General features: G+C 43.2%; 1 protein-coding gene across 3 annotated transcripts in view; it reads left to right on the top strand.

Annotated features, from left to right (window-relative positions):
• The window catches only part of LOC310693470 (NAD(P) transhydrogenase, mitochondrial-like), a 963,907-nt gene that overhangs the window by 58,614 nt on the left and 882,717 nt on the right, over positions 1-22,576 (top strand). For 2 of the 3 annotated variants that reach the window (XM_083475646.1, XM_083475647.1), the window contains 6 exons: positions 375-554; positions 2,727-2,886; positions 7,432-7,513; positions 10,162-10,280; positions 13,274-13,389; positions 14,199-14,418. In XM_083475646.1, coding sequence (XP_083331772.1) covers positions 375-554; positions 2,727-2,886; positions 7,432-7,513; positions 10,162-10,280; positions 13,274-13,389; positions 14,199-14,351 — 810 coding nt within the window. In that variant the 3' untranslated portion in view covers positions 14,352-14,418. Of the gene's footprint in view, positions 1-374; positions 555-2,726; positions 2,887-7,431; positions 7,514-10,161; positions 10,414-13,273; positions 13,390-14,198; positions 14,419-22,576 lie in introns of those variants that run through there. The other variant, XR_014519180.1, reaches the window with a different exon arrangement.

A 22,576-nucleotide genomic window follows, 5' to 3' on the forward strand; every position in this document is an offset into this window, starting at 1 on the left:
GTCTTTAAACCTCTTTTGTTGACCACCAGCATTACGCCTTCCATTTTTAAGTTCAGAATAGAGTAGTTGCTTTGGAAGACGATAATCCACACAACATGACCAGTCCAACGAAGTTGATGTTGAAGAATCATTGCTTTAACACTGGCGATCTTTGCTTCTTCCAGTACACTGGCATTAATTTTACTTAAAGTGCAGGCCATGTATGACCGCAGTCTTTGATTAATCTCTATGTCTCACACATCCTGCTGATTAAATTTCCATTTCTTTCCTCCCCGCTCCTTTTCTTTCTGATGTGGACCTTATACACTCTTGCTGTTACTTAAACCTGACCTACTTTGGGTTCGCCTTCCCTTTTTGGCACGTGAAAATGGCAGGGAGTAACCCTGACGGCAGCTATTGGTGGAGCGGATATGCCTGTGGTGATCACTGTACTCAACAGCTACTCTGGCTGGGCCTTGTGCGCAGAGGGGTTTCTTCTGGACAACAACCTGATGACCATTGTTGGAGCCTTGATTGGTTCTTCCGGAGCTATCCTGTCTTACATCATGTGTGTGGTAAGTAGGGGGAGGGGAGAAATTTGAATCAGTTCTCCTTTGAAGGTGAACATGTCTAATTTGCGCATTCCAACCAGAGAACTGAAGGACAGCCAACCTGTGAAACTCACACTTCTCCAAATTTTGCCACACAGTTCTCCAGCCAAGTACAAAAATGCATATCTACTAGGGTGAAATGTGCATAAGAATGCACATCATGATAATATATATTTATACATATATATATATATATATATATATATATATATATATATATGCTTTCGTAGATTTTCACGGGTACAGGAATGCAGGTTTTGGTGTCTTCGGGTGTCTATATATATGCATTACAGTAGAGGAATTTGCTTTGTGAAATTTTGTATATTGGGCAAAACTGCATACAGATGTGTATATTAGGAGAAATCTGCAGTAGAATGCCAGTGAATTTTCATGAACTTTTTTAAAAAATAAATAAATGTGAGAATTTGTTTTCCTTCAAAAAAATGCAAACTGATTTGGGAATGCAGAGAACTGAACTTAAGATTGGAAAGGCGAAAAACTGAGAGAAACCAAAATATACAAGATTCACTGATCCCCAGTATAAGATGAGTGTAGGTACCCCGTGGTTGGTGTGTTTTCATTTTTCATTTAGCAAGGCAATAATTTCATGACTACCCTACTTTATCTAGCACCTGGAGCAACCCAGCCAGATAGGCAGGGTATAAATAATAAAATTATCATCACCGCCATCATCTTTAAGTCACTAGGTGTCAGCTGCTACATCATCAATGTCCTTGTGTTGTGTAGTGGTTAAGAGCGGTAGTCTCATAATCTGGGGAACCAGGTTCGCGTCTCCACTCCTCCACATGCAGCTGCTGGGTGACCTTGGGCTAGTCACGCTTCTCTGAAGTCTCTCAGCCTCACTCACCTCACAGAGTGTTTGTTGTGGGGGAGGAAGGGAAAGGAGAATGTTAGCCGCTTTGAGACTCTGAAGGGGAGTGATAAAGCGGGATATCAAATCCAAACTCTTCTTCTTCAAACTCTTCTTGTGAGGAAAGAGTACTGGAGATATATGCTGGCTTTGTTTGCTGTTTTGCCATTTTAAAAAATCATTTACAAATATACACGTTGAGGAGGGAAAACAGGCCAACCTCTCCCCCTGTCATATACAGTGGTACCTCGGGTTAAGAACTTAATTCGTTCTGGAGCTCCGTTCTTAACCTGAAACTGTTCTTAACCTGAAGCACCACTTTAGCTAATGGGGCCTCCTGCTGCTGCCACGCCGCCGGAGCATGATTTCTGTTCTCATCCTGAAGCAAAGTTCTTAACCTGAAGCACTATTTCTGGGTTAGCGGAGTCTGTAACCTGAAGCGCCTGTAACCCGAGGTACCACACAACCTGACAGGACACTTGTCTCAGTCTCCACCTTGGATGATAAAGATGTATCTAGCCTTGCTAGCTCTACAATGTCAATCAGTCATCAGTACTCATTAAAGGGAAAAGGGGGACCTGTGGCCCTCTGAATGTTCCTGTACTACAACTCTCCTCATCCCTCACAATTGGCCATGCTGGCTGAGCATGATGGGAATTGGAGTCCAACAACACAGACTTCTCACCATTACATTATAGGAACAGGTTTATGCACTGCTTTTTTCTAAAAAAATGTTTAGGGGAACTCTCATTTCCCTATTCCTATTGAAATACTGCCCCCCAATGAGGCCAAACTTAGATTCACAAAATGTTTAGGGGTATGCGTACCCCTGCATTCCCCCCCCCCCGAAAAAAATGCACTGGGTTTAGGTATTAACAAAACAGGCTGTGTGCAGTTATAGTGTGTAACAGTGGTTTGCTTTCCTTATCTATGAATAAGCATTATGACGAAATACCTAACCGTAGTTGATCACAAACCAGGATATGAAACCATGAGTTTGAAAGCAATGGGTTGTAGCCAACTAAATTCTACTCAAGAGTAGATCCATTACAATTAATAGACCTCAGTTAGTCCTGTCCATACTCTGAGTATGACTAATGTGGATACAATCTAGTGGCTTGAATTAACCATGTTTTAAGCATTCAGTAAAGCAATGGTTAAAGTAGTTTTACTGCCTCTCCATTCACCGCAGGTGGCAAGCAGATATCCCAAGTGGTTTTGGTTAGACCTGACATTTGCTAATATATGTCTAATGGTTTGTCCAGGCCATGAACCGATCTTTGCCAAATGTCATTTTGGGTGGATACGGTACAACATCCACGGCTGGAGGAAAGCCCATGGAAATAGTTGGAACACACACTGAAGTTGGAATCGATCAAACTGTTGACATGATCAAGGAAGCTAATTCGATCATCATTACACCTGGTAAGAGTTCAACAATGCTTCATTAAATTGTTTAGTAGTTATGCACATGGGCTATGAAAATGTTATTGCTCAGGTTCTTCTGCTGTTATCTGTGCAGTTCCCAAATATCCATATTTATTTTCCCAATTAACAAATAACTTTTGACTATATGGAATACAAAGGTAAGCAATCTCTAATTACCTACTTGTTAAGGCAAATGCTGTTAGTCACCTCAGTCTCTGCTGATATCTGTGCCTCAGCTGAGATGATTAGAAGATCATATGAGGTGAGGTTGGTTGGGCCACTTAGTGGTCAAGGCTGAGAACTGCAGTTGTGTGCTGAGACAAACAAACAAGTTGACCTGGAATGAGTCTGTACGTCAGAAAAGTGCGTAATGTCACTGACCAGAAATGTCCTTTTCTAAAACAGTGGGAAGGAGACTTGGAGAAATTTCTGAAACTGAAAGCTGATTCAGGATGTAAGAAGGCTTCATTTTCCTTTCTACCCTTTGTTCATTGCATGCAGCACTGCTTCCATTCCACCGGAGTTCATCTTCTGCTAAAACTGCATTACTTGTCTTGCTGTCTGCTCCGGCAAAATGATTTAACTTATGTAATTTACGTAAGAAATTACGTTGTCATTATATTATTCCACTGTATTCGTTCCACCACAAACAAAAAATAATGCAATTTGGGGGACATGGATGCAATCAATTATGTATCGTTTGCAGACTAAAAATGACAACAGCATATATCGATGTTATTAGCTGGATTGATTTCCTTTCCGGAGAGGGGACAAATAAGCCAACATTGGCAATTTCTGCTCCCGTTTCTGTTTTTTGTCAGAATTCTCTGGCATCCCTAGAGCTAACTGACAGTTCTACCAGATTCTAGATGGCGAAGGTTCACACTGGGGTGGAGGAAGGGGTGTGTGGTGGGTGCAGGCCGCCCCAGGTGTCACCACTGAGGGGGGTGACAAAATGCTGGGCGGGACTCACCACGGGGCCTGCAGCGCGCCCAAGTCACACGTCTCTCAGTGGCTTGAGCATGCGCAGGCTCCACACTGCCCAACGGTCTGCCTGCTGCCTTCCCCCCAGCTGTAGGGAGACTGGGAGAAGGCAGGCAGATTCTGGAGGCCCTGCTCCATCCCACCCCTATGGGTGGCTTGCCCCACTTCCGGGGCTACCACACCAGGCACACGAGTGGCTTCCTCCACCACTGGGTTCAGAAGCAAACCAGAGTTGAGCTTCTCTTCTTTCTCCAGCTTAGCAAAAAAACAAACAAAACCAGGAATAAAGGCCCTGCTTTACCAAGTCCTTAGGAGGGTAGTCTCTCAGGAGCTCAAGTTCTGGAGCTTCAAGAGGAGAATGGGTTTTTCTATTTTGTCTTCAAGAAGAAGCCACCTGTCCTCCTGTCGTTCCCATATACCATGGCCCCCTGAGCAAGACAGAGTGGGTGAGGAAAAATCAGGATGGTGCCAAAGTCATCTTGCACTCTTCTGATGCCAGCTTCTTTTCTGTGTGGCAGAGCTTGAAGGGCATAAATGACACCTGGAGTTGCTTCATTTGGTGACTTGAACATGCATTCTGTCTGGAATAGACTATTAGCTCTTCTGTGGTGCTTCTTCTTCATTATTACAGGGCTGGGAAGCATAATGACTCCAGGGGGTTTGATGCTATCCTGATTTTTTTTGTCCATTTCCAAGCTACATTATTTGACCATGAGACACTGTACCACGTGGTTTTTGAATTCTCCAGAAAAGCATTCCTCCTCTTATTTTTATAGGAAACCAAAAAAATATGTCCTACTGGATGAGTCTGAGTTCATAGCAAAAAAGAAACAAACCCAAAAGAAGATGCAAGTCACTGATCTCATTGACAGGGAAAATTCCCCTGCTAGGGGCATCGAGTTGTTTGCAGGAGCATTCAGTTAAACCAGCTGGTGGTCTTGGCAGGACAACTTCAGCCTGGATGCTTGAGCCAGGCCTATCTCTTCTTGGGCTCTGATAGTTCAAACCCCTTGCAGGAACAGAAAATGAACATGTCGAAGTCCATTATTCCCCATCTAAACATACTGCTTTTGAGGGAGGTGGGATGAGAGAGAATGAATTTAATACTTCAGAGATGTTTTTTCAGTCAGGCTTTAAAATAGGGTTACCAGACGTCCTCGTTTCCCGGGGACAGTCCCCGGATTTGCAAATAAGTCCCCAGGCAAATTCCGTCCCCGGAATGTCCCTGGATTTCATCTAATGTCCCTGGGAAACGCATCAGCGGCAGTCTCAGCAGCCCGGAGCAGTTGGCTCTTGCTGGCTTCAGGAGCTCTAAGGTGCAGCTTCCGGGCTGCCTCCACCTTCCCTGACCCCAGCAGCTAAGCTGTGAAGGGAGGCTTCATGCTGCCTATCGCAGCTTGCGTGCAAGCAGGAGGGGGCAGGGATCTCTCAGTTAGGCAATGGGAAGCCTCGCTTCCCAGCTGAGGGGTCCCTGTCCCCTCCTGCTTGCACGCAAGTAGGAATGGGATTGGGGCTGTTCCGATGGAAAGGGCGGCATCACACTGCCTGAGACATCCCTGCCCCTCCTGCTTACACGCAAGTAGGAGTTGGGATGGGGCTGCTCTGAAAGGCAGTGTGAAGCCTCCATTCCCAGTTGAGGGATCCCTGTCCCCTCCTGTTTGCACGCAAGTAGGAATGGGATTGGGGCTGCTCTGATGGGAAGGGAGGCATCGCGCTGCCCGAGCCTCGCCGCCGTCGCTGCCGCTCTTGGCCCTCCTTCTCCGCCTTCCATGTCTGACCCAACACGCACCGCTTCCCCACCACCACCACCAAAGAACCAACAACTCAGGGGCTGCCCAGGCTCATGGAGAAAGGAGGTAGAAGCCTCAGAGGAAGGGGAAAAGTGGCGGTTGAGGTCAAGGCGGCGGCCGCCCCTCTGCCACCAACATCGCTGCAGCATCAACATCCCAAACTTGTAGTATTTTATTGGTTGGTTGGTTGGTTGGTTGATTGTACCCCTGGATTCATTGAAAAAAATCTGGTAACCTTACTTTAAAATATATATTTTACATGCTTGGAGTGCTCAGATATTTCCTCCTGGTCATAATACCAAAAATCCTCTCCCTCAAGAGATGGGAGAACTTTGTGCAATGAAAGTTTGCAGGGGGAAATTTCATCTGGAACTATAGACTGAGTTCTGAATTCAATACTGCAGAGTGTTTGGAAGGTTGGGAATACTCTGGTTGTTTCCTAATAGGGTTTTAGCAGTGGGTTGTATTGGTTTTCTTTATGCTACCCTCACCTCCATTTGCTCCTAAATGTCTGTCTTAATTTTCATGCCGTTGGGTTGATGTACTACGATTGTTATATACTCTGATAAGACTTTTTGCTTATTTGTGGGCCACTGTGGACCCTTGGTATATATTTGCAGCCAGATAAAAGGGCCCCAGAATCTTTGTTTAAATCTAGGGCTGGCGATGGTGGTCCGAGTAGCTGGGGGCCTGGAAACTCCTAGCACTGTTGCTGCCGCTGCTGGCTCTCACAGCTGTCTTCTCTGAGCATGCAAACAGCGCCCAGAATGACTAGAGATGGAGCAGCATTTTCCCATTTCCCCCCAAAAGGGGGACCCAGACTTGGCCCCGTGTCAGTGGGGGTGGGCCCAGCTTTTGCCCAAGGATAATAATTTATTATTTATACCCCGACCATCTGGCTGGGTTTCCACAGCCACTCTGGGCGGCTTCCAACAGAATATTAAAATACAATATTCTATTAAACATTAAAAGCTTCCCTAAACAGGGCTGCCTTCAGATGTCTTCTAAAAGTCTGGTATTTGTTGTTCTCTTTGACATCTAGTGGGAGGGCATTCCACAGGGCGGGTGCCACTACCGAGAAGACCCTCTTCCTGGTTCCCTGTAACTTGGCTTCTCGCAGGGAGGGAACCGCCAGAAGGCCCTCGGCACTGAACCTCAGTGTCCGGGCAGAACGATGGGGGTGGAGACGCTCCTTCAGGATGGCATGCTCTGGTGCTTGGCCTGCCAGGTGACGAGGGAACATACTGAAACTATATTGCCTAGAATGTTCCAAACCTACTTATTGGGACAGCACGCAGTTCAATTTACTGCCCCTGAATATGACACAGACTGTGCAAGACATGCCAGCTACTCTCTTTGACAGAATAGCATAAACAAAACAAAACAAAAGGGGGGGGCACCATTTTTTTGTCTCATGAGTTTTTAAAGTTGCACCACACGAAAAGACAACAAATGAAGAGGCGCTATTGGAGAGATGAGTGTTAAAGGGATAAATGCGAACATGCACTTTGAGATGTGCTGCATACACATACCATACATTTAAAGCACATCTATTTCCCCCAAAGAATCCTGGGAACTGTAGTTTATTAAGGGTGCTAGGAACTACAGCTCTGTGGGAGGCTAAACTACAGTTCCCAGGATTCTTTGTGGGGAAGCCATACGCTTTGAATGTCGGTGTGTATGCAGCCTTAGATTTGGTTGGGAATTCAGACCTGGGTGATATTAAGCAAGTGCTTAAGCTCTGATTTCTTTTCTCTCGTCATTATAGGTTGGGGCCTTTGTGCAGCGAAAGCTCAGTATCCTATTGCTGACATGGTAAAGATGCTTAATGAACAAGGGAAGAAAGTCAGGCAAGTGTGATCAATATGCTGGTATAAACAGTTTATATTACTAATAAGAAAATTAGCTTTAGTCCCCGGAGATCTGGTATGATCTACAACCATTAACTCTACAGTAACAGCTTTGATGGCGCTCTTATGGAGTGAGATAATTCTTTAAAAAGATGACCTTGCTATGTGGAGGCATATCATAAGATCTGTTTGTATCTACCCTTCATTCATGAGAAATGGTTGGCCACTTCTTTTCCTTCTGTCTTTATTCCCCTCCTTTCATCTCGTTTCTCAATTACTGGGTCCTGCTAACGAGAAATTTCATAAAACTCAAACTCATAGCTAACAGCAGCAGTTGTTTTTTGTGGTAGGGAATGAGTTGCTTGTACAGTGGTACCTCGGTTTAAGAACAGTCCTGTTTATGAACAAGTCTCTTTACGAACTCCGCAAAACTGGAAGTAGTGTTCTGGTTTGTGAACTTTACCTCTAAAACGGAAACCGAGCAGTGGAAAGACACCAGCAGCGGGAGGCCTCATTAGGGAAAGCGCACCTCGGTTTAAGAACGGATTTGGTTTAAGAACAGACTTCAGGAACGGATTAAGTTCATAAACCAAAGTACCACTGTACTCATGTTGTGGGTGCCAGCACAAAATGGCTGCCCATGACAGCAAAAAAAAAAAAAAGTGACTGTACTGTGTGAGTACCATCACGAAAGGCCACTGGTTAACAGAATAGAACAAACTGCTTTGCTGGTTCAAAAGGTTATAAAGGGTCAGTCCAGTGTATTGCAAAGCTATTTTATGATGAGCTACACCTACTGAAAGCCCTGTCTTCTTTTGCACTGGGCCACTCTGATCATGCAGCCATGAATGGCACGGAGCATCTACACATTAAAAATAGTGGCAACTTTTGCACATTTTCTCCTCTGCACCCTATTGTGCTCTGCCACAACAAATAGCAACATGCTCCTTGTTATTTATTTATTTATTTATCTATCTATCACCTTATTGACTGCCTTTCTGCCAAGGCATTTTATGCTTCCTAGGCTGCCGGAAGTCTACATTTCCCTCCATCTCAGAACACTGCCGTTCCTCCATTAGGAATACAGGAAGCTGACTTAAACAGAGTCAGACCAAGTTTCATGATTGTTATCACATCTAGTTTGGCTGTTTGAGTTCTGGACATGGATGAGGGACATGTGGATATGGAACCCTGCTTAGGTATGAATCTTACTAGGAGTAATTGAGCCAATAATAATAATAATAATAATAATAATAATAATAATAATAATAATGTATTATTTATACCCCTATCATCTGGCTGGGTTTCTCCAGCCACACTGGATGGCTCCCAACAGAATATTAAAAACACGATAAAACATAAAACATTAAAAACTTTCCTAAACAGGGTTGCCTTCAGATGTCTTCTAAAAGTCAGATAGTTGTTTATTTCCTTGACATCTGATGGGGAGGGCGTTCCACAGGGCGGGCGCCACTACTGAGAAGGCCCTCTGCCTGGTTCCCTGTAACCTCACTTCTTGCAGTGAGGGAACCGCCAGAAGGCCCTCGGAGCTGGACCTCAGTATACGGGCTGAACGATGGGGGTAGAGATGCTCCTTCAGGTATACTGGGCCGAGGCCGTTGAGGGCTTTAAAGGTCAGCACCAACACTTTGAATTGTGCTTGGAAACATACTGGGAGCCAATGTAAGTCTTTCAGACCGGTGTTATATGGTCCCGGTGGCCACTCCCAGTCACCAGTCTAGCTGCCGCATTCTGGATTAGTTGTAGTTTCTGGGTCACCTTCAAAGGTAGCCCCATGTAGAGTGCATTGCAGTAGTCCAAGTGGGAGATAACCAGAGCATGCACCACTCTGGCGAGACAGTTTGCGGGCAGGAAGGGTCTCAGCCTGCGTACCAGATGGAGCTGGTAGACAGCTGTCCTGGACACAGAATTGACCTGTGCCTCCATGGACAGCTGTGAGTCCAAAATGACTCCCAGGCTGTGCACCTGGTCCTTCAGGGGCATAGTTGCCCCATTCAGAACCAGGGACCAATTATACTCTCTTGGCCTAGCGTACCTCACAGATATTAGCAGAGTGACTGAAAAGGATCAGACCAGAGTCCAGAGAGAAAAGAAACTGATCCTAATTTACTCAACGTGAGCTGAATAAAAGCAGCACATAAAATGAGGATAAATAAAAAAAGAACTTTTTTCTTTCATAGGGTACATAGGGTAAAAACTGATTAAGAAGTACTTTTCCCTCCTACACTTGCAATTGTGAAAACTCAGCTGACACTTTCGTACTGACACTTAACTCCCAACTAACTACAGCCTCCAGCCAATTGGAGTTTGCTGTCATTCAGACCAATAACAGACCTAACCCCTTAAGACTCTCGCTGAATAGTCCCTGCTATTGCACTTCTCACAATAGGTTCCGACCATCTGTTTCAAGCTGAGAACGGTGCTCACCCATTGAAATTGCCTTTCACAAACGCTGGCTGCCTTTGCTACCCATCACTCTCTCCTTAGTGGTTCAATCAGGAGGTAGGCAAGCCTGGAGCTGGCCTGCCGCCGCCTGCATAGCATTGCTAACATTTATCAGTTTCTTTTTATTAGTTCAGCATGTCTTGGACGCAATGTGGCCATTCCTTTTCTCTCTTTGGTTCCAGGTTTGGCATCCATCCGGTGGCAGGCCGTATGCCAGGGCAACTGAACGTTCTGTTGGCAGAAGCCGGTGTTCCTTATGACGTTGTGCTGGAAATGGACGAGATAAATGAAGATTTCCCAGGTAAAGAATGAGGGTGGAGAGAGGAGAGAGAAATAAATAAATAACAGCTTATCTCTTATTTAAACCATGCTGAGAAAGTTAGTTGCATTGTGTGCTTTTGCAATTAGGCCAAAGAATAATCATGCTGTCTCAAGTGCTATTTTCCCTTGCCTCCTATCCTCCTCTGACTTCTCCCATAGAAGCTCTCCAGGTATCAACTTTAGCTGAGCCCCATAGCAATCTTTTTTAAAAAAATAATAATTTTTATTATTTTCCATACATAAACATAACAGAAGAAAAAGCCAACAATAATAAAGAAAAAAGAATTAAACGAAAAAAAGGGAAAAGAAAAAAAAGAACATAAAATACATCAAATCACCACATAAACTGAAACTTAATTAATTACTCAAAATCCATCTTCATAAACATATTACTTGACTTCCTCAAATCTCTTCCATCTGAGTTTCTTAGTAATTATATATAGCAGTTTCCAATATCATTATTTCATAAAACAATATCACAGTCATAATTATATTTCATAACTTTTCTTATCGTACATTTTCTTATTTGTTTATTTAATCCCAATTTAATCCTAGGCCTAATTGATTCTTTCAAGTGATTACATATCTTTAATATTACAATATTTATTCAAATAGTCTTTAAATTTCTTCCAGTCTTCTTGGTATTCCTCTTCTTTCTGGTCGTGGATTCTCCCGGTGAGATCAGCCAGCTCCATAAACTCCATCATCTTCATCTGCCATTCTTCTACCTTTGGTAGTTCTTGTGTTTTCCATTTTTTGGCTAGTAAAATCCATGCAGCAGTTGTGGCATACAAAAATACTTTAACATCTTTTTTGGGCAGTTCAGAACCTGTTATTCCAAGGAGTAAGGCCTCTGGTTTCTTCATAAAAGTATATTTCATCATTTTTTAAAATTCATTATAATTTTTTCCCCAGAAGTCTTTAACCTTGGAGCAAGTCTACCACATATGATAGAAAGTACCTTCTTTTTCTTTACATTTCCAACATAAATTATCACAATTGTGGTAGATCTTCGCCAATTTAACAGGGGTTAAGTACCATCTATACATCATTTTCATAACATGAGCCCCATAGCAATCTGCACCAGCTGGTCAGGGGTCCCTTTACCTTTTTACACACCTGAAGCCTACACCCCAGGTGTACTACTATTTGTTCAAACCTCTGTCAGTGGCTTTGGGCCATCATATTGCGAGCATCAGATTTGCAGAGGGCTATTCTGGAAAGCGGTTCTGCTTGTGTAGCGTACTTTCTCAGCTGACTTCAGAGGTGGTCTGCTTCCTCAGACTTTCTCTTCTAGAATGAGCTGAGAGATGCAAGAGCCTTTTGATGTTTCATTGGGGAGGTCAAGTTTTATAGCGTGATGCTGCTGGACAAGAATTAAATGATCGAGCTAACAATGCCTCTATGAATCAGCAGCTTACAGCTGTCAAGCTGGTGCTCCAGCAAGTCTCCTGCGCAAAATCTCTTTAAGCAATGAAAGAAGCAGAACGCTTGTGGGAATCAGAAGGCAGCCAAAAAGAGAACGGAAAAAGGAATTTCAAAAAGGAGCTCGGAAGTAATCTCAAGCCTCCATCTTAAAAATCTGTGTTTTGAAATGAAAGTGTCCCCCCACCAAAATCCAGATGCTCATAAATTATAATTTAAATTATATAAATTAATCTTACCCTTCCTATTTCATTAAAAAAGCTGCTACTTTCATATTGCAAAACTGATCTAGGTAAACCATCTGGGCCACGGGCATATGAAAAGTAAGCTTTTGAATCGAGTTGTGAATATTGAATCTCACACCGTTGTTGGGTTCAGCTAATTGAGAAGATTGCCCGTTTCTTCTTTGGAAGAGGGCATGACATTAAGTCATGACTATTCCTTTATAATAATTTTCAGCTGTCAATCAGAATTCACTGTTAGTCCTTCAGTGAAGGGACTTAACCCTGTGAAATTGGCTAGGCCAGTGCGGTAGAGACTACTATCCCTCCTGCATCATAAAGGTAAAGGGACCTCTGGATGGTTTAATGTATGACCCAGGCACTCAGCAGAAGGGACAAATTGTGTCAGTTTCTTCCTGTTTGTTTGAGGAAGAGAAATAACATGCATAAGACTCATGTGCGATTGAGCATCAGCATGGAGTGCCTAGGTTTTCTGTTACAGCTGATGATGCACAGCTCTACTTCTCCTTTACATATGCAAGTGTTCTAGATTCAGGTAGGTAGCTGTGTTGGTCTGACACAGTCGAAATAAAATATATTTTTTTTAAAAAAATGTCCAGTAGCACCTTAGAGACCAACTAAGTTTGTTCTGGGTATAAGCTTTTGTGTGCATGCACACTTCTTATACCCAAAACAAACTTAGTTGGTTTCTTAAGGTGCCACTGGACAATTTTTTTTATTTATTTCATCTGCAGGTGTGGCAGGTGTGGCAGTGGAAGTGCTGGACCATTGTCTTGCCTCAGTGATGGACTGGATAGGAGGCAATAAACTGAAGCTCAATCCGGATAAAACTGAGGCACTGTTAGTGTGGCAGGTGCATGAAAGATTTCCTGCTTTTGATGGGGTTACACTCCCGCTGAAGGAGTGGATATGCAGATTGGAGGTGCTTCTGTTGTTATTGATTGAGTCTCAGGTGGCCTCATAGTGCACATTTAGATGTGGTGGCCTGTGCCCTAGTTGGCTTGGGGGAGTTTTCCTTCAGATGTTTGGTTGAATGTCTCCCTTCCTATGTACAAGTCCTGAACTAAGAAAGACAAAACCTCTCTGTTCCTTTCTCATTGTTTCTGTTCAATTTCTTTATCAGGTTTTCTTTTCTCTCTGGCCTCTGGATTTATATGTTTATAAGATTTATATGCTCAGATGTTTTATCTGTCTCCGCATCCCAAGGGAATTAAGCAGTTGTCTGCCAGCGAGTTTGAAAGTCCTGACAAAAGACAGTAGCTTTTCAAGTTTCTGAAGTGCTGATGAGTTTTCTTCTGCCTCTCAGACACAGATCTGACTTTGGTAATCGGTGCCAACGACACTGTGAACTCTGCAGCACAAGAAGATCCGAATTCAATTATAGCTGGTATGCCTGTATTGGAGGTCTGGAAATCTAAGCAGGTAAGTAATGGCAAGGGATTGGCTCTTTTGTGATAGCCTCCAACAGAATTCCCTTTGCATCTCAACCCATGAGAATTGGGCACAGGTTCCTCATTCTTGATGGATCCTTGGCCTGTTCTGACAGGGCTAGTCTTACGTCGTGAAGAACATGCCTTTAACAAAGGAAGAGGATTCATAAGACTGTATTATGGCATGTGTACTTAATTGGCTCTTCTGTCTACTTCGCTTAGTTACAGGTACTTATGCCCAGTTAAAAATGGAAAGGTTGCCACTACAGTTTAGGGTTGCCATATTTCAAAGAGTAAAAACCAGAACACCCTGAAAGTTGTTGATCTTTTTTAAGGAAAACCCCAAAAACACGATTTTTCAGTTGACTTGGTTCCCCCCAGACATCATTTCCGCCTTTGGAATTGTATAGACGTTTGGCAGCCCTACCAAAGTTATCTTCCTTAACATTTCCATGTCTAAAGCTTTAAGGCACTTCAATTCACAGCTGTATGTGGTAATATTCCAAGGTCTCTTTAAGTGCTTGAATACTTACTTTTATGGAGTTGGGCCACGTAGAATTGACTATTTCAACCATATAATAATTAAACAATCCATGGCCTTTTAAATTGGGGCGGTGGTATTGTTTTTGTTTATTATGGTATGTATTTTTGTGTTTTTGTATTGTGAACAATCCTGTGATCTTCGGATGAAGGGCAGTATAGAAATTTAAGAAATAATGATAATAATATGATTTCAGAGTAGGTACACTATGATTGCTGGAGTATCTCTCTATTCATGCCGCCATTTTGTTTCTCCACCAGGTCATTGTCATGAAGCGCACCCTGGGAGTTGGGTATGCTGCAGTTGACAACCCCATTTTTTACAAGCCCAATACCTCAATGCTGCTTGGTGATGCCAAGAAAACTTGTGATGCTTTACAAGCCAAAATTAGGGAATCTATTTCTGCCCATTAGTATTCCATGTTTTGTGTAAAAACATAGGGCACCAGCCACCCAACAATAAACCTTGTTTAGTACCATTAATTTCATTGGTTGAGTTTATTTATTGTAACTTGTTTAATACATTATTTGTACCTTGCTCTTCAATCACAGAAGAGCTCCTGGAGCAGCTTACAAATATCAGGAATAAGACAGCACAGAAAGTTGAGCATTTTGAAATCAAGGGAACTAAAATGAGGGCAACTTTGACTGGATTGTGTCCATAATTTGGTATTGTTTAGGAAATAAGTTTGGTGGTGGGTGGAGACTTTTTTATATATACAGCTGTGTCCAAAAGACAGCTAGAAGAACCTGAGGTATTGGATCATGTTAGTAATTTGTGGGTTCTGTAAAGGTAAAGGACCCCTGGGCGGTTAAGTCCAGTCAAAGGCGACTATGAGGTTGCAGCACTCATCTTGCTTTCAGGTCAAGGGAGCCGGCATTTGCCCACAGATAGCTTTCCACGTCATGTGGCCAGATGGACTAAGCCACTTCTGGTGCAATGGAACACCGTGACGAGTGCCAGAGCGCATGTGACGGGGTGAGCTCTCAGCTCCTGCCAACCTAGTAGTTCGCAAGCACGCCAGTGCAGGTAGATAAATAGGTCCCGCTGCGACAGGAAGGCAAACGGTGTCTCCATGTGCTCTGGCTTCCATCACGGTGTTCCTTTGCGCCAGAAGCGGTTTCGTCATGCTGGCCACATGACCTGGAAAGCTGTGTGTGGACAAACGCTGACTTCCTCAGCCTGAAAGCGAGATGAGTGCCACAACCCCATAGTCGCCTTTGACTGGACTTAACCGTCCAGGGGTCCTTTACCTTTTATCTTTATTTTTCTGGCTTCTGTGCCTTTGTGGTTGGAAATCTCTGTAATTAAAAATTCAAATGACATCTTTTGCAGCTTATTTCTCAAACTTTGCAATTGTAGTTATGGCACAGAGGACGGTGAAAGGGATGGGCCAATTTGGGTCTGGAGCATAGCTGTCAACCTTCCCCTTTTTTTGCGGGAAATTCCAGTGCCGTTTCCCGCTGCTTCCCACTGCTATCCTGGATTGTTAGATATCCCGTAGACTGTCACCGGGACAGGTGAGGCTGCCGATCCCTTATTTTCAAATCTGAATGTTGACAGCTATGGTATGGAGAAGTGCCATCAGCTGCCAGACCAAGGACAGGGTAGAGAAGCAGTGGTGGATAGGCTCTAGGCCTTGTAGCAGCAGCCCATTTCAAGGGAGTGATGGCTTGCTTTGCCACCCACCAACTGCTCCTCAAAGTGACTGGCTATGATGAAATGGACATCTCATATATTGGAAATCATGCCTTCTGTGTTTGTTCCAATGACCCCTCCCCTTCTCATTAGCCTCATTTTTTAAAAAAGAAAAGAAAAAAACCACAGCTGCTTAAGTCAGGGAAAGTCTCTAAAGCAGCATCAGTTGCAATGCAAGAGGTTGCAGCTGGTGGAGAAAATGGTTAGAACTCTCTCTTTTTTTTTGCAGAGAAGCACTTTTAAGTGTCCACTAGAGGATCTTTGACTCACAGAGTCACAGAGGAGTAAACTGAATTGTAACACGCTCTAAAAGTAAACCGACACTTGTTTATATAAGGTTTTATCTGTCTCTACTTTTACACTAAAAATGTTTTCAAAGAAACGTGATTTGGAAGAAAACGAATTATGTTTCGCCTCTTCTGACTGATTGTTGAGAATACATTGGGTCAGGGGGTTGCTTTGATGTGCGTTTCCAGTGGGCGGATTCCTTTCCCTTTCCATTATAGCCCAGTAATCTTCCACAAAGCTGCTTTAGAGACTTTCCTGGGGAAAGTTCAAAGGAGTCCTTGTTTAACAACACACAGAGAGAAGAAAGTGTCAGAGAGACAATCAAAAGTCATTCACTGGAAACAGTATTAATCATTGCGCAAAGCCAAGATGCCCTTTTCTTGACAGCAATAAAAAAAACAACACATGGATGGTGAAAGCATTTGCTGTTGCAATTTATTAGAGAGATGACTGTTGAAGATATTTCTTGCTGTAAAAACATGACACAGTTTTGTATAACATTTAGTGGTTTTAGCAACATAGGCTACCATCCAGTGAGCCTTAAGGACAATTCTTCACTATGTACTGGACTGCAGACTACATGTCTAAATAGGGGTTATTCTACGTACCCTGAGCCTGTATTCTGCTATATCACCATTAGATGAATATGTTAACCCCAGCTGGTCAGCTCTACATTTTTGTGTGTGCAAATGAAACGAATGTTAGATTTTGCCCATACTGGGGAAATAAACTACCTTCCTACTCTGCCCTCCCCAAACACCTGAATTTTGGGCTCTCCCTACAAAACTGATTGGCGATACATATAGGATAAATAGAAGTACTTCTCATATATATATATATATATATATATATATATATATATATATATGCAGGTTTTGGTGTCTTCGGGTGTCTTCCCGTGTAAGAGTTGGGGTGTCTAGGCGACGTTTCGACGAGGTCTCACTCGTCATCTTCAGGCTGGTGCTTTCGGCTTCTTGTTACTGGAACAGAGCAGGATCTCAGTGTTTGAGTTCCTATAAATACTGTTGAGGGGGTGTGGTGTATAGCCTCCAACGTTCTGGGCAGAGAGGAAGTTCCCAGGTTAGTGTGCCTTTTCTTCTTTTGTTCCTTAATTACTTGAGGGATATCTTGAGAGATTTCTTGAGTGATATTCTGAGTACCACTTAGGTGGGTCATTAGGTGTGGATTAGTTGCTAAAGCTTTCGTGTCTTGACCTCTTGAGCTTGTGAAGAGTTTTTCTGAGAAGATGGCTGTACTGCACTTAGTTGTGCTCTGGCTTGGCTTCGTGTATAGGGGCGAGCTGTGGTTTTGTGCCCTGTGCCAGCCAGATCTGTGTAGGGATTGCAGGGGGGTGCAGCATCCGGAGGTGCCATTATGGTTTGGCTACTGGATGGTGTCTGTAATTTATCTGTGGAGAGGGTCTGGGTTTGGGTCTGGTGTGGTTGATTGGTGATGGCGTTCTGTGTGCCTCTGGTTCTGGTGTCGGTTTTTGTGGGGAGGGCTAATTTCCAGATGTCTGGCAGGCGGGACGTGTCGTCACGCTTGTTCATGTTGTGAGGGTGTTTCTCTATCTCGATGGCTTCCATGATTATTCTCTTGTGGTGATGTTCCATGTTAAAGAGCAATTTGGAATCTGCAAAATTAATTTCGTGTCCTGTTTCTTTCATGTGTTGGAAAAGAGAGGAAGTTTTTTCTTCTTTTTTGACGGCATTCTTGTGTTCTGCGATACGTGCATTTATTCGTCTGTTTGTTTGTCCAATGTACGTGGCTGGGCAGACTTTGCAGGGTATTTCATAGACCCCTTGGTTTTCCAACTGGATTTTATCTTTGGGGTTTCTGAGGATATTGGCTATTTTTTGGTTGGTGCAAAAGGCTGTTTTGATATTGTGTTTATGGAGGATTTTGCTAATTTTATCTCCAAAGGTTTCAACTTTGCAGTCGCCCCGAGACGCATCCCCACGGAAAACATCATATGCGGAGTCGAAGCTAGCCTAACCAAAATCAACCCAGATGAAGCCAATAAAATCAGACTTGAAGTCACCAACATCCTCTGCTCCAGCAAACCACCCAGAAGCAATTTACACAAAGAAGAACAGAAAGCACTCACCAACCTGAGGAAAGACAACAACATAATCATTCTCCCAGCAGACAAAGGTAATACCACTGTTGTGATGAACACATCGGACTACCAAGCAAAACTATCAAATCTACTCCAAGACCCTACCTACCAACCTATAAAAACAGATCCCACCACCTATCTGGAAAAAACCACCAAATCCAAAATAAAAGCCTCTCCTATCAGTGAAGAAATCCAGCTAAGAATCATCCCCAGAGAAAAATCATCCAGATGCCCCAAACTCTACGGTCTCCCCAAGATACACAAAGAAGGAACACCACTCAGACCAATAGTCAGCTCCATAGGCTCACCTCTACAAAATCTCGCTAAATTTCTCGCTAAGCAACTTCAGCCCTATGCAGAATCCATCGCTTCACACGTTACAAACTCCTTCCAGTTCATAGAAACAATAAAGAAGCAAAACCTACATCCCGATGACCTACTTGTGAGCTTCGATGTTGTATCTCTCTTCACACAAGTGCCCATTAATGAAGCCTTGACAGCCATTCAAAACAAATACAATCCCCCCGAATACATCCTGGACCTGACCAACCACTGCCTAACCAACACGTACTTCATCCACAATGGACAAAGATACAAACAGATAGAAGGAGCACCTATGGGATCACCCCTCTCACCGGTCATCGCAAATTTGTACATGGAACACTTTGAAACCAATGCTTTAGACAAGTCAGAACACAAACCCAAACTTTGGCTCAGATATGTTGACGACACCTTTGTAATTTGGCCACACGGGAAAGAAAAACTAGATAGCTTCCTCACACATCTCAACAGCCTACACCCCAAAATACAATTCACTATGGAAATAGAAGCCAACAACCAACTTCCCTTCCTTGACGTCCTAATCTACAAAAAACCTGATGGCTCACTAGGACACACTATCTACCGGAAAAAACCACACACCAACCGCTACTTACATGCACAATCACACCACCACCCTGCACAAATAAACTCCGTAGCCAAGACTCTCATCTCCAGAACCAAACGCCTGGCTGACAAAGACCACTTGACAACTGAGTTACAGAATCTCTCAAATGTGTTAATCGCCAATGGATACCAGCAAAACAGGGTTACGAAGCTAATCCAAAAAGAAACACCCCCCAAAAACCAAGACACAGAAGAAAACAATGGCATGGCCCTCCTTCCTTATATCAAGGGCACTACAGATAAAATTTGCAAAATCCTCCATAAACACAATATCAAAACAGCCTTTTGCACCAACCAAAAAATAGCCAATATCCTCAGAAACCCCAAAGATAAAATCCAGTTGGAAAACCAAGGGGTCTATGAAATACCCTGCAAAGTCTGCCCAGCCACGTACATTGGACAAACAAACAGACGAATAAATGCACGTATCGCAGAACACAAGAATGCCGTCAAAAAAGAAGAAAAAACTTCCTCTCTTTTCCAACACATGAAAGAAACAGGACACGAAATTAATTTTGCAGATTCCAAATTGCTCTTTAACATGGAACATCACCACAAGAGAATAATCATGGAAGCCATCGAGATAGAGAAACACCCTCACAACATGAACAAGCGTGACGACACGTCCCGCCTGCCAGACATCTGGAAATTAGCCCTCCCCACAAAAACCGACACCAGAACCAGAGGCACACAGAACGCCATCACCAATCAACCACACCAGACCCAAACCCAGACCCTCTCCACAGATAAATTACAGACACCATCCAGTAGCCAAACCATAATGGCACCTCCGGATGCTGCACCCCCCTGCAATCCCTACACAGATCTGGCTGGCACAGGGCACAAAACCACAGCTCGCCCCTATACACGAAGCCAAGCCAGAGCACAACTAAGTGCAGTACAGCCATCTTCTCAGAAAAACTCTTCACAAGCTCAAGAGGTCAAGACACGAAAGCTTTAGCAACTAATCCACACCTAATGACCCACCTAAGTGGTACTCAGAATATCACTCAAGAAATCTCTCAAGATATCCCTCAAGTAATTAAGGAACAAAAGAAGAAAAGGCACACTAACCTGGGAACTTCCTCTCTGCCCAGAACGTTGGAGGCTATACACCACACCCCCTCAACAGTATTTATAGGAACTCAAACACTGAGATCCTGCTCTGTTCCAGTAACAAGAAGCCGAAAGCACCATCCTGAAGATGACGAGTGAGACCTCGTCGAAACGTCGCCTAGACACCCCAACTCTTACACGGGAAGACACCCGAAGACACCAAAACCTGCATTCCTGTACCCGTGAAAATCTACGAAAGCATATATATATATATATATATATATATATATCCATTTTAACAATGCAATCCAATCACATTAAGTACACCAAATTATACAAATACATATCATATAGTCCAAATATTCTGCCAAATTATAACTTTTTGTTGGGGCTTCCCATGCTTCAAGTTCAGTGGGGCTCTAATCATCTTATGCTTCTACTGCCTTGAGTTTCCAATAGTTCCTTCTTTAAATCTTCCTGTTGTTATCCTTAAATAGAAGTACTTCTTCGCACCACGCACAATTAATTTCATAGGCTAACTACCATAAATTGCTGTGAGGAGGGTCACTTAGGTTACGTGGTTTTAATTGATCAGGGAGAACAACTATCAGTTAAGATACCAAAATGAAATGTCATTTTAGAGACAACTGACATCTGATGGCAGATGGAGAAGAGCCCAGCCCAGGCACTGTGTTTAAACTTCCCCAAACCACCTAGGAAGCCACATGACTTGGCCAAAGGACTCTGGCATTGATAGGCCTTTAGTCCAATCTAGCAGGCCACTCCTTATCTGCTATTTCAACAGGGTTCCTTTTACCAAACACCGATACCATAAAAAATCTATCCCTTTCAGAATATGGCTCTCGTGCAAGCCCTATCAGTGCATGGTAGATCACAGCAAGAACTAGGAGTAAGATGCCTTGTACAGTCTTCCAAAGCAACTATTCTATTCTGAACTTCAAAATAGAAAGCATAATGCTGGTGGTCAACAAAAGAGGTTTAAAGATCTCTTAAGGCAAATCTTTAAAAAATGTAGTGTAAACATCGACAACTGGGAAACACTGACCTGTGAGTGCTCCAGCTGGAGAACAGCCTTTACGAAAGGTGTCATAGACTTTGAAGATGCTTGAACTCAGGACAAAAGGGAGAAATGAGCTAAGAGAAAGACACGCTTGGCAAACCCTCACCATGGTCAACTACCACCTGGAAACCTATGTCCCCACTGTGGAAGAACATGTGGATCCAGAATTGGCCTCCATAGTCACTTATGGACTCACTGTTAAGACCGTGTTTATGGAAGACAATCTTACTCGGCTACAAATGATCACCAAAAAAGAAGAGGTTCAAGGATAATGGAAGTTGGAGTCCAACAACACTGGGAGGGCCCCAGGTTCCCCACCCCATCATAAAATGCAAGCATGACAAGCAATGGGCAAGGGCCTGTAGTTCAGTGGTACATCGCCTGATTTGCATGTCAAAGGTGCCAGGATGAATCCCTGGCACTTCCAGTTAAAAGGATCTCAGCTGACTTCTGATCTTGGAGAGCAGCTGGCAGTTGAAGGAAACTGTACTGTGCTAGACGGATCAATACGACCAAAATAGTTTCAATGGAAAGGAGGGGAATTTTTTTCCCAAGGCCAACTTATTTCCTTGGAAGATCAGTAGCACAATTCTAGTTTCCCCTAGCTATATTCTTGAAAGAGCAGGAACCCAGAAAGTATCTAATATGGTCAATCTTACTCAGCAACGAGTGAGTAAATAATCAAAAGAATAAATTAATGTGTAAGTTAAATCAAAATCAAATGTTCAATGACTTCATTTATTTCACTATAGTAATTTAGAAACTTTGCTCTGTTTCTCTCCCCACCTGCCTATGGTTTCTGTACCTCATTGTGGACCTTAAGAAAAAGATACAGGGCAAAGGAAATAATTCTAGGCACTGTCACTGAATGAAACTTAGGCATACTTCTAAACATCACCACTCCTCAGGAACAAACCCACTGGAATTGCTTCTGGAATCATGTATTTTGCTTTTAGTGAAAAATCAGATTTTTTTGTATTCCTGCAGCATTTGATCAATGATATTTACTGAAACGAGTTAAGTAACTAGCTGTTAATATGGTTAAGGGTGTGTGCCTTTAAATCACAACTGGTACTTGTATTAAATGAGTTGTGCCAAAGAGGAGGAGAACACAGCTGGTCCTTTGGTAACTGTGAATTTGGCACATCACCTTTAAACAGATTGTTAGGCCAATAGTAACATCTCCTGTACGAAATGTGTTGTGTATCAAGCCTGCAAGCTTCTTAATAAACAAGGGCTTTGGGTAGAGGTTAGGAAGCACTTGTAACACATGTACTTCAGTTTTAATGCACTGTTTTTTGGGGAGTGGGGGGAAACCATTTAAAGGAGTTGATGTCTGTCCTTCGGCTGCTTCCCCCAATGTGGGCTCTACAGCTTACACACAGTACAGTGGTACCTTGGTATCTTGGACTGAATCTGTTCCGGGAATCCGTTCAACTCCCAGAATGGTT

The sequence above is a fragment of the Podarcis liolepis genome, assembly GCF_965112155.1.
Source record: "Podarcis liolepis genome assembly, chromosome: 14".
Classification (NCBI taxonomy): domain Eukaryota; kingdom Metazoa; phylum Chordata; class Lepidosauria; order Squamata; family Lacertidae; genus Podarcis; species Podarcis liolepis.